The sequence below is a fragment of the Onychomys torridus genome, chromosome 9, assembly GCF_903995425.1.
Source record: "Onychomys torridus chromosome 9, mOncTor1.1, whole genome shotgun sequence".
Classification (NCBI taxonomy): domain Eukaryota; kingdom Metazoa; phylum Chordata; class Mammalia; order Rodentia; family Cricetidae; genus Onychomys; species Onychomys torridus.
In genome coordinates, this window is record NC_050451.1 from 43126516 (window position 1) to 43138716 (window position 12201).

The window sequence follows — 12201 nt, forward strand, 5'->3', positions numbered from 1 at the left end:
CCGTCTCACCCGTCACCAGCAATTGCAAGCAGTGAAGTCAAGTATTAAGAGGGGCAATCTTCCAGTACAAAGGGCATATGGGGACTCCATGGGGACACAGGGTAGCTGGTTGCTCCCCTGCTGCAGCCTGCCCCTCTGGCAAGAATAGTTTTGGGGAGCCCCAGGAAGTATTAGCACAGACCTAGATGGGAAGGAGCCCATGGGTGGGAAAGGAGAAAAGCCCAAAGTAGAGCTGGATGTTTCCTCAATTCAGGACCAAGAGGCTGAGTGCACAGCTACACATGCTTGCCTTTTTCCCCAGCCCAGTGGGAAAATGTCCTGCTCACAGGACCCCTGTCATTCAGTAATAGTTCAGAAGTCTCAGCTGTAAATGAGCAACCCCAATTTCAGAACGTTTCTCCAAAAATACATTTCCAACTCTATGTATCTGTTCTCTTCCTCACCTGGAGGCCCTGTCCAGTAATTCCCAGAATGGCTGGCACAGTGACCCTTGATCCTAGAATCGCCCCCAAAAGTGGGTCTTCAGTACCTAGGAGTCCGTCATTTCCAGACTCACTTTATGGTACAACTACATTTTAACAATACAGATGCGGAAGTCAGACCAACGCACCAAAACCATATGTCGTTCCACTAAATTCTCAAGGCATACTTACAAATGAACTTGTAACAAATATTGAAGAAACACAATACACTCACAAAATATCTGTACCAATTGTTATTTATTGCTAGAATTTAAACTTTTTTTTTTAAGTGTCCAAGAAATAGATCACGTGGGAAGACACTCAAAAAGGCAGGGAACAATCTTATCACTTACAAAGTGCCACAAAGTTGAGAAATGTAGGTTGCTAATAACTCTTAAGTACTCTTGATGAACAGGCAGAAACCACTGAATGCTCAGCGTAAGGAAAAGGCGGCTAGGGTAACACTCACAAGGGGATGGAGCTCTTGTCAACCTGCTCATCAAATGCACTGAACTTCCAGCCAGCGAGTGAACTGACTTTTAAGACATCCGGCTTTGGGTGAGTTCAAGTTTCAGCCAAGCGGACTAGAACCAACAGTTTTGTTCTCTCTGGCTTCCGCAAAGCCTTGAGTTGTGGGGATGTAGCAGATCCAAGGCAGGATCCCTTTAAGAGGTGGACCTCAAACGATAAGCTACTGCTAGGGAACTAAGTGTAAAAGTCACCTGAGAAAAAAGGAGTCAGAGGGAGGAGCACAGGCACACACAGATACAAATGTATCCACACATGCTGGGCTAGAGGGCTCAGTGCACTTCAACCCCGGGGCGGGGCTAGCCTGAAGCTTCCTGGACATCCCACCCAGAAAGTTTCATACCCAGAGACCTGCTCATGACTTCCCCCCAGCTAAGCAAAACAGCAACCAAGGACAGGCCCCACTCAGCCTCCCCAGGTCCCTGAGAAACAGGCAACACAGGCAGCAGGAACCCCCAGAGCTGATCTCCGTCCCAGCAGACAGATGGGGGAGCTCTCTAGTCCTTAGGGAGACAGCCAAGAAATGACTCATGTCATTAAGTCCAGGGCTTCCAGCCCTTCATGCAGACAAAGACAGGACACTGTGGGAAAAGCCTGGCTGACCCCGTGTGTAGGGTACAACAGACTGGGGGTGGTTTCTGTGATGCCCTCTCCTGTGATCCAGCACTAGCACATTGTTCGACTAATACAGAAACATACACTGGAAATATACATCAGAATCCGATGTTCAGAAAGTACTGGAACCCGCCCCGCGTGTGCTCTGAGGCACAGGCTATATATAGCGCAGGCTGCACACGAGGAAGGCCAGTCAACCCTCCTGGCAAACAGAAGGTCCCTCCTCCACAGCCTATTTGGAATGTTAGGATCTTTGGGTCTCTGGCCTTTGGGGCCTCCCCAGAGAACTCTTCACAAGGACTGCAGGGTGCATTCCTTGCATGCAGAGTGCATGGCCTTGGCTGGCCAGAGAATTTCTCCACAGGGGTGATGGCAGCGGCGGTGGCGGCGGCTGCACAGCCACAGCTCAGATATAGTTGGTGGGGAGCTGTCGGGCACTGAGTCGCTGCATGTGACAGCCATGGCAGAGCAGGTGTCCATCGAGAGGGAAGCAGCAGCAGCCTTCCTCGTCGCTCAGCTGCATACGGCAGTCCTAAGGAAGAAGGTGACGCATTCATAGCAGCTCGGGCTCCCTGCACACAGAGGCCATCTTGGGGGAGTCTGCCCTGCTCAGGAGCAGACTAGCTAATGACTAGGAAGAACAGGGCCCGGGAGGCAGGTTGCTGACCCCAGAGACACTTCATCTGGACACCAGGTGTCGCTGCGGTTGTAGAAATGACACCAGCCCCATCTCCAGCAGTTAGTTCATGCTGGGGAAGCCACCTTCAAACCTCAACAGCTAGCACCAGGAAGAGCAGTAGCTGGAGGACAAAGAAGACTGGACACGGGTCACAACAGAGTCCTAGTTCCCGGGTGTCCTGCATCACTTCCACAGACGCCCAGTTATTCCCAAGACTGACTCCCCCTTCCAAACTCCCATTTTCCTCCATCAGCCCCGGATCTAGTACTCACCTCACAGTGGTAGCACTCAAAGTGATAATCTCGGTCCATGGAGATCACCCTCACAATGTCCTCACAACCCTGGAACACGTAGAGCCCCATGGGAGGGGGGGCGGGGTGAGTGCAGCACAGTGTCCCTCAAAGTCGTCATCCCAGCCCCAGAAACCCCACCCCACCCCCGCTCCAACAGGCAGATCACACAAAGGCTTCTCTGCAGTCAGATGCAATCCCATGTAGCTTTGAGATGGTTCAGCAACTCCTACCAAAAATGCTTTCCCTAAACACGGTACTGCTCCAGGACAGTGCCATGCGGCTCTCCCTCTATGTAGGTACTCGGCCTTACCTGCTACCCACACGTGTAGGGAAGCAGGGAAGGGGGGAGGGGCAGGGAAAAAGACATGTCTGAGCACAAGTCAGGCTAAGAAAGAGGTTTTTGGCTTTTCTCCGAGCACACCCTCTCCATACACAGCTTAAATAATCTCTGACCCCATTTTTTTCTTTCTTTCTTTCTTCCTTCCTTTCTTTCTTTTTTTTTTTTTACCAGCTTAAGGATAGCTTCACCCTTTTCCAGTCCCTGTATCTGGTGACCTTGAGAGCCTTGTTCTCTGGACAGGGACAGAAGATATGGAGCCTGGGCCCAGCAAGACTATCAGACATGTCTGGGTCCGGAAGTTTAGGTCAGGGCGGTGACCCCAAGAGCAGAGTCACACGGGAAATCTTCACAGAATGTGCATTCCTCAGAAGTACCACTTCCCAAGGGAGGCCAGGCTGCATGTCCCCATCTCCTCCCAAGGGGCAACAGTACTGGCTGCCCTGCGGAGCTCAGACACACTGACCTCTGAGGGCAGGATGGGTTGTCCACAGGCTGCACATTTTGGGGCGTAATTTCTGAAAGAGAGAAGACAGTGATAAGTAAGCTGAGGTTGAGGGGTCCCTGGGCCCAGTCCCATATCTCCCGCCACCCTTGGGTTAGACTCACTTGTGGTAATCAGTGACACAGTACACCTGGTTGGAGAAGTCCACTGTGAAGGGGACGCCATCCAGGCACTTGTTACAAACGACGCATCGGAAGCAGCCTGGGTGATAGGATTTCCCCATGGCCTGTAGGATCTGGCTTGCGGGGTGGGAGGAGGATCAGTCTCCGTTCAGTCTGCTCCAGCTACCCATTATGTTCCTTTCCAACCCCCTCCTGTCCTAGAAGAATGCTACAGAATTTGAGTGGGCCAAGGCGGCTTAAAATAGAGGAAAAACAAACAAAAACCCAACCAAAACCCTGAAAAAGGTCTCAGAAATTTCCAGGCCTGTGGATTTTTGTTGTTATATCTTGGAGACAGGGTCAAAGGTATCTTAGACTGGCCTTAAAAATAGTTGAGGATGACCTTGAACTCCAGATCCTCTTGCCTCACTTCCAGAGAAATGAAAGAACAGTTCTGCAAGCACCATCATGCCTGGTGTGTACGGTGCTGAGCATGGAACCCAGGACTGGTCATGTAAGGCATTCACAGATCTACAGCCTCAGGCCACACCTAATCTTTTATTACAACTCGAGGTGGATGCCAGAATTTCTATTTATTTATTTATTTTCCAGTCCTTCCCAGGTATCTGCTAGACAGCCGTAGTTAAGAATCACCACTCTAACTTTTTCATTCTTATTTTTGTTTTTCAAGACACCAGAACCCACTCTGTAGACCAGGCTAGCCTCGAACTACAGAGAGTCACCTGCCTCTGCTGGGATTAAAGGTATGTACCACCGATCCTAGCTCCAATTCCTCCTTTTTATGCAGAAAAGAAAACGAAGTTCCAACTGTTTCCAACCAGTAGCAGAAAAGGGAGCACGTCCACCCAGCTCCAGCTCGGGCTGGAGGGCAGGCTACGCTGCAGTCAGGGAGGGAACAGAGCCCAGAAGCCCCGCAGGGTGAGACTAGGGTCACAAATTTGCTCTCCCAGGCAGCGGGGTAGGCAATGTGGGGCCGCTCTGGGGAAGAATGGCGAGAACATGGCTGTCCAGTGGTAGGCTCCCTTGGCCGCCTTCTCTTATGTTTACGAAGCCACCAGTTTCCCCTCACTTCCAGGTCCCAGCTGAGGGCGCATTTGCTTACCTTCTCTAAAATCAAGTGGCCACAGACACAGCACTTCTCAGCTGCCTCCTGAAACCCTGAAAACTAGAAAAGGGATGAAAGGAGGTCTTCACCAAGCTGGAAATAACAATGGAACCCACCCCGACGGGACGGCCACCAAACAGTGTCCCGTGTCAGAGCTAACTCTCAGCCCCTGCTCACCAGGTAATCTTCCTCACAGTAGACAGAGCCGTTGACACTGTAGAAAGCCTTACAGCGCAAAGTTCGTCCTAGAAGCAGCAGAGAAGGGGCTGGAGCCTATCTCTGGAGCCCACACATAGGGCTTTTCCTCCTCTGGTCCCTGCTCCCCAATGCTGCACAGGACAGTTGGACCTGGACCTTCAAGCTTTCCCTAAATACCCTCTAGTCTTCCTTCCCAAACCAAAACACCATATGCATGCGAGAGACTGAAGCAGAAGGATCAAGAGTTTAAGGTCAACCGGGCGGTGGTGGAGCACGCATTTAATCCCAGCACTCAGGAGGCAGAGCCAGGTGGATCTCTCTGAGTTCGAGGCCAGCCTGGGCTACCAAGTGAGTTCCAGGAAAGGCTCCAAAGCTACACAGGGAAACCCTGTCTCGAAAAACCAAAAAAAAAAAAAAAAAAAAAAAAAAAAACAAAAAACAGAGTTTAAGGTCAGCTTGGCCTACATAGTAAAACCTGCCTCAGAGCGAGGCACGGGATATAATAGAAACCTCATGATACAATTCCACCTGGCCTTGGCCTCATTGCAGCCAAACAACTTTTCTGGCCCACTGCTCCTCTAGCTCAACAGTGTCTGCCACCCACACCTCTTCAGTGCGTGGGGAGCCACCAAAGAGCCAAGGTCAGGTAAGCTGAAGTGCCTGGTAAGCAGCACTGACCCGGTGTTACTTGATGTGCAGGGGGCATTCACTAGTCCTAGGCCTTGCACTCTGGGACCGTCTAACCTAGGGGGTCTTTGTTTCAGTAGGTATCCGGCTCTTGTCTGTCTAACTCCTTCCTGCCACAGCAGGTGGTCAGGACATCTTGGAGTTACTGCTTTGTGTGGGAGCTCAGGGGACCGCAAGCGTCTTCAGGGCCAGAGGCAGCCTGTGATTCTTAGGTCTACACAGGCAGGCAGTGTGTTTCCCTTTAGACCAACATCGGCAAAGCTACTCACTCCCTAAGGTGTAAGTGGTCACGGATAAGCAAGGCCTCTGTGAGAGCACGGGTGAAGAATGGGGCAAGTTTCCCATTGAATCCACTTCCAGCTCTGAAGGGGTGGGGGTGGGGGGGTGTCCAGAAAAGCTCACTTACATGACTTAGGAGAGAAAAGGAGAGGACATGCCCGGAAGAGGCCCAGTGAAAAGGACAGCCAGATCAGCCCAGAGAGATGCAGGCAGAAGCTGGGGGAGGAAGAGAGAGGCTGAGTGCTGGAGTCAGACAGGCAGAGATAGGAGATTACAGGGTTAGCCAAAGAATCAGAATGGGTAAGCAGTGGTAAACGGATAATGAGGTGAGGGAGGGTGTGGTGGGGGAGCACCCCCACAGAGGGCCTCCTGAGCTAACAGCAGCGGCAGACATTCCTGGAGTGTGATGTCATCAGCTTGGCATGGCCCGGTGGCCTCCACTCTAGTGAGGTGGCTGAACTCTGACCAGCCAAGAGAAAACCCCCCTCCCTGCCCCCCCAGCTCCCCATTCCCCCAAGCCCACACCCGCCCTTCCCACATTCCAGTCTTTCACTGTCGCCCCAGGCAACTCTGCTGCCCAAGACCGAACCTCACCAAGAAGAGGTGGGGCGGGAGCCCAAGGCTGGGCCAGCAGGGAGGCACAAGAAAAAAAAAAGGAGGTTCAGAGAAGAGCAAGGAGTTTGAAAGACTAGAACGCTCAGCAGGCCCAGCATGGAGGGGGAAAGCCAGGTAGCACTCAGGCATGAGGGAGAGACGGGGTAGCTAGGGTAGCTCTGGGGTCCTGACAGGTAGGTGCTCCTTTCTGTGAAGGCGTTTGGCCGGTGGAGGGGAGGAGGTGCTGGGGGAGGGGGGCTTCTGTAGCAGGTGGACTCACCACAGGAGCAGCAGACAAAGCACTGGGTGTGGTAGAGGCTGTCCAGGGCCTGGCAGGCATTGCTCTGCCCATAGATCCCTTTGTTACACTTGATGCAGGTGCCTGAGAGGAGAAGAGCTGGTCAGTGTCATGCCCCACTTCCCCAGCTCGAACCCAGGCACCCCCAAGCTCTCATCAGAATGTGCCTGACTGACGCCATGCTGAAGGACACGGTTCCCTCAGTGTCTGAGGGGAACTAGAAATGGGAGGCAGTGGGTGCAGGTGCCAGCTCAACCTGTAGAATGCTTGCCCGCCATGTGTCAAGTCCCGGGTTCCACCCCTGGCACCGAAGAAATGGATGTGGTAGAGCTCGCTGGAATCCAGCAGTCAGGTCGAGAGGCAAGGGGATGGGGAGGTCAAGGTCACCTTGGCTACAGGGCAGTTGAAGCCTTAAGTTGAAGCTATGAGACCCTGCCTCAAAAAAAGAAAGAAAACGGAATAGGGTGCAGCCAGATCTTGACTAGGCAGATCCATTCTTCTCAATTAATGGAGTCTCTGAACACCTATTTGGTGCTTGGCACAGAACCTAATTATAAAAAAAAAAACTGTTAAGTTCAAGATGCTTTGTTTGTTTTGGGACAAGTGGGCCGGAAGTGGTGGGAGATGGAGATGCCAGTAGGCAGAGGCTCAGCAGCACCTGTAAAAATTTCCTAAAGAAAGCAATCCGGGGCCAGGAGTCTCTCTGGGACTTCAGTTTTTACCCGCCATAAAATTCGATCTGGCCCAGCAGAGGGTCTTTTGTGCAGATGGGCAATGTGAACACTTCTCTGGGGAAGTCAATATTGAGAACACGGTTGGGGCTTCAGCGGCAGGAGTGTATAGGATCTTGGGGGGGGGGTTTAGTGGGGAGGGGTGTTAGCAGACCACAGTGTGGCCTTCCTGCCACGTGAACCAGGGCTTAGCTGCTCTTCCCTGGCACTCGCCACTAACATACCTACACCTGGTTCTGGAACCAGCCTTTCCTGGGTGTGTTCTTCCTTTCCTCCACTCCCCAATTCCAGGCCCATGACTGAGGGCTAAGACCTGTCTTTGGGGAGCAGATCCCAACGGGCCTGCCCCACCTTCCCCCCTCGGCACACTGCCACGCTCCCTGCCTGTTGGGGCCCATCCCAGTCTTTGCCCAGGGGCTTTTGGGAGCTGGTGCAGCAGCTGCGGCATCTGATGGGCCTGGGCCTGTCCTGTTCCCACCCTCTGGCAGCTGGGCAGAGCTGAGGCCAAGGAAGAGGGCCCCTAACTAGAGACAGCAGTAAAAGGTACCATCAGGCCAGCACTGGCTGGCCCTGCGGTAGGGGTCTGTCAGAGGCAACCTGGCTTCATTTCTGAGTTCAAAGGGCGTTCTCCTTCCTCATGACCAGAGAAATTTGCCCCAGATTGCCATGCCAGGGGGTCCGGTCGGAGCCACGGACACGGTGGAAAGAGGAAGATGCTCGGGCATGTTTGCCTCACCTCGGCTCGCAGACGTCGCACACCTAGCGTCTCCCTGCTATTTCGTTGTACTTTCTGAGTTTCTTTCTTTGGGCTCTGATGGTTTAGCCAGTGAGACTTCTCTTCCCAGGTCTCTTGTGGGCCTCAAACGGAAGTTGTTAAATGGGCCCTGCCACGGTTTCCCTTGATCAAAGAGATGTAGATCATCTACTCTGCGACACCCCCCGCTCCCCTTCCCCAATAGGTGAAAAAAAAATGTGTTTATGTATTGAGATCTCAGTCCCTTCCTGCCTACCACGGTATTTATTACCTTTGAACTGCCTCCCAATTATCCTTCTCTCTATTCCTATTTCTAGCCACGGGGGTGGGTAGGGGACAGGGAGAAACATGGTGGGAAACGGGCGGGTACTTGGAAAACCAAGAGCCCCAGAGTTAATGGGAGTGTCCTCCACATTCAAATCGTAACTGCTTTATATAATTAAGTAATATCTGTGGGGTCTGATAAGACCCCACCGCCTAGCTTTAACAACCAATCAATACTTCTTGAAAAGAATATTGGAGAGGCTGTGTCCAGGTTTCCTCCACAGGAGCAGGAAAGTAGGTCTACTTGTTCCTGAATGCTGGTCAAGATATGCCAGCGCGGGGGGTGGCGGGGTGGAGTGGGGGGCGGCTCAAAGTCAGTTAACACCTGGCAGTCACACAGAGCAGGTATCTACCCAAAGGTAATGGTCTCCAGGTGGTCATTGGTTTTGCCCTGCCTTCCGGAGGTACTGGCTTATTTTAAAAGGCCACCGGCACACACACACCTCACCACCAGGACTAGGGAGAGCGGGGCAAGGCCTGAGTCCCCGCTTTCCATTCTAGGGAGTTCAGAGCAACCTCCCAGGCTCCATTTCCCCGACAGCAGCCACGCCTGCGCGGGAGCGGGCAAACACCCCCCCAGCTCAAGCACACGCTCCCCACCCCTCCGCCGGGCGGGCGTCGCCCACGGCACCTGGAGCGCCGGGGCAGGAGTCGGCACGCACGCGGCCGCCCGCCCCGCCCCCCGCGCATTCCCCGAATTCCTACGGGCGGAGCAAGGAGCGGGTGGGGGCGCGGCACGCCGGAGCTTGCAGGAACCCAGCCGCGAGGGGGGCGCGGGAGGATGCTCCCCCGGCCCCGCAGCGCCTCCTCCTTACAAGGCCTCCTCCTGCGACGAGCCGAGGTGCTCCGGTGCTTGAGAAAGATGGGGACTCCCGAGAAAATCAGGAGTTGAATTTGTCAGGAATCAGTAGCCCTGTCCCATTAGAAACCTGGCAGGAACGAGCAAGTGCTCTAAGGTCCTCCCTCTTCCATCCCTCTGGCCTCTTTTCTAGTCCGGGGTCCCCGCCTGCAACCCCGGGTCACCGGCAATTTGGGCCGTCGGGGCGCTGGGGAACCGCATGCGTTGTCAGGTCTCTCGGGTCCCTAGCCTCATCTCTCCTACTCACCAAAGTAATCCTCTCTGGCCTCTGGCTCCCGCATCCGGATTCGGGAGGCCTCTGGAACGAAGGGACCAGGAGACTCCTCCAGACCCGACGGCTCAATCCCCGAGGGTTCCCCGCGGGCACCGGCTTCTCGCCCACCGGTAGCCACGGTCAAGCGCAGCAAGGCTGTGAGCTCGTCCTGGTAACGGGCCCCCGCGGCGCAGTCCCCGTAGCCCGTCACCGAGTGTCGTCCGGGTTGCGCCCCACGTCTCTCCAAGGGCCCCGCTGTTCCCACCACGGCTCCGGCTAGAGCTCCGGGGCTGCCCAGGGCTGGGGGGTACGAGTGGCGGCTCTCCTGGCAGCCGAACCCCACGGGCCGATGAGCGCACAGTCGGTCGAGGGCGGCATGGAGCTCCGGGTAGGCGGACGGAACCCCTCCAGAGGAGTAGCCCGCCGGAGCGGTAGTCAGGGGGAGGCCGAAGAGGCACGGCCCCGCGGGCAGCGGGCTCCCGTGGCGCTGGTCGTAGCCCATGCTGATGCCGCTGGTCCGATTGCTGCACGGCCGGCTACCTCCGGCTCCGCTGGCCCCCGCCCCGTCCAGCAGCAGGCTGCCCCGGGGGCTCGACGGCTTGCTCGCATCGCTGGCCGAGCTACTGGCGAAGCTGGAGCGAGGGCTGAGGGCCGGGGCCGTGGTCTCCAGCCGAAAATCAGGAGGCAACGAGGGAGGCAGAGGCAAGGCTCGAGTGGGCGGCGGCCCCCCAGGAAAGGACCCTTCGAAGCGCTGCGCCTCAAAGGAGCCGCGTGCGTTCCGCTCGGCGTCCAGGGACCCTGGCTCCCTGGCCGGCTCCAAAGGCTCATCCCCAGGTCCCCCATTAGCTCCTCGGTGTCCTGATTTCCTAGGTCCCCCCAACGCACTCAGGCGCCCCTTGCCTGCTCCGGGGGTCCCATCAGACCCAGACCGGCTCGCTTCGCCCTTTCTGCGGCCGAACTTGGCGCTGCCGGAATCCGAGAGTCTCAACTTTTCTAGCAGGCGACTGGCTTTCTCCCCTAACCGCTCCATGCCCTCGGATCTGGGGCCTGCAGCCCCCTCCCCGCCCGGCACGCCGCAGCGTTTCGGCCCAAGGCCGGGCTTCGGTTCCCCCGGGCTCGGATTCCCGGGGCGCAAGCGACGCACGACGGCTCAGCGGGCGGCCCAGGTGCCGGGCTCCCGCGATCCCGAAGCATGCCCCGGCGAGAGGGTCCGCGCACGGCTGGCAGGGCCCACGGCAGCAGCCGTCCTCCGCAGGTCTGTCCACGCGTCGGCTCGCGCCACCGCCCGCCGGCCCGGCCCGCCCCCCTGGCTCTCACTCGCACCGACCCAACTTCTCCAAACTTTTGTCTGCCTAGCCGGATCTACTTTCCGGGAAGGGCGGAGCGCGGTGTGCACCCCGGGTTGGCGTGTCCGCGCAAGGATTTTCTGCATCGCAGGAAGGACACTGTGGTCACTGCCCCCGAGGTGGAGGGCTGCCGGCAGGACGTGAAAGGTCAAGGGGCAGACTGGGCAGCTGCGACCATAAAACTCAAGAGTTGGAGCAGGAAAGGGTTCGGGGGATGAGTGAAAGGGAACTCTTTGTTTACAGTTGGAATGTGCGGAGGGGCACTGTGGAATGTATCCATCAACGATGGGCAGAAGGGGCAATGTTCTCCACAGACATCGTGACACTGTTCTTAGAGAGAGGACCGAGGGGGAGATGGAGAGAGGGGCCACAGAAGTGATAGGACAGGGAGATCACCGTAAGAGGAAGATGACAAGTGGATACTTGGGAGGTTCAGAGACCTACAGATAGCTCTGAGAAGTAATGAATCGCAGGCAAGAAGTGTGGGAGCTGTAAGGACCGACGGATTCATAAAACGGAAAGGACAAGTTGGTCCTGATAGCCTGCAAGACAAAAAGATGAACTGCACGAAAAAGAACTTTCTGGACCCACGGCTCTTTGATGGTGGAGTGGGAGGATGCAAGATTTATGTGCTTATGTGAAAAGGAGTGAGGAAAATGATTGGGGCTGATCCCGGTCTCAAGAGGGACAGGGGGAGATTTAGTGTGTACATAAAAACACGGAGGAGAAGGTTTGGGACTAATGCACCCTTAAGGGTGAGAGGGGGGGGGGCAGGCCAGGAGAGACACCCCCTGGTGTTGGGAAGTGAAACTTTTAGCAAATATTTTAGGTGACTAGAGATCGAAAGTATGGTTTTCAGGCAAGCAAACACCTTCCCCAGCTCTGACCCTCCCCGTGGCTTGGTCCCAAGAGGTTGGTGGGAGAATGTGTTGCCTGTGTGTATGTCTGTGCACCACATGCATGCCTGGTTCCCTAGGAGGCCAGAAGAGGGCATCTGATCCTTTGAAACTGGACAGTTGTGAGCTGCCATATAATGCTGGGAAATGAACCTGGTTGTCTGGAAGAACATCCTGTGTGAACTACTGAGCCATCTCTCCAGATCCTTCTCAATTTCAAACCTGACTAAATCCTGTAAGTAAAGTTGTATTAAATCTGTTTCAGGGTTGGGGATTTAGCTCAGTGGTAGAGCACAAGTGCAAGGCCCTGGGTTCCGTCCTCAGCTCAAGAGAGAGA

The 12201-nt window shown here is 55.2% G+C and overlaps 1 protein-coding gene across 1 annotated transcript; it reads right to left on the bottom strand.

The window, feature by feature from the left end:
* Positions 1-714: 714 nt before the first annotated feature.
* Positions 715-10943, bottom strand: Ajuba (ajuba LIM protein). The gene is made up of 8 exons (XM_036198461.1): positions 9617-10943; positions 6684-6785; positions 4823-4890; positions 4643-4705; positions 3523-3653; positions 3380-3431; positions 2556-2624; positions 715-2136 (listed from the first exon to the last, which is right to left on the bottom strand). The coding sequence occupies exons 1-8, from the start codon at positions 10650-10652 to the stop codon at positions 2011-2013; spliced, it is 1647 nt and encodes a 548-aa protein (XP_036054354.1). The 5' UTR covers positions 10653-10943; the 3' UTR covers positions 715-2010.
* Between the last annotated feature and the right edge of the window lie 1258 nt (positions 10944-12201).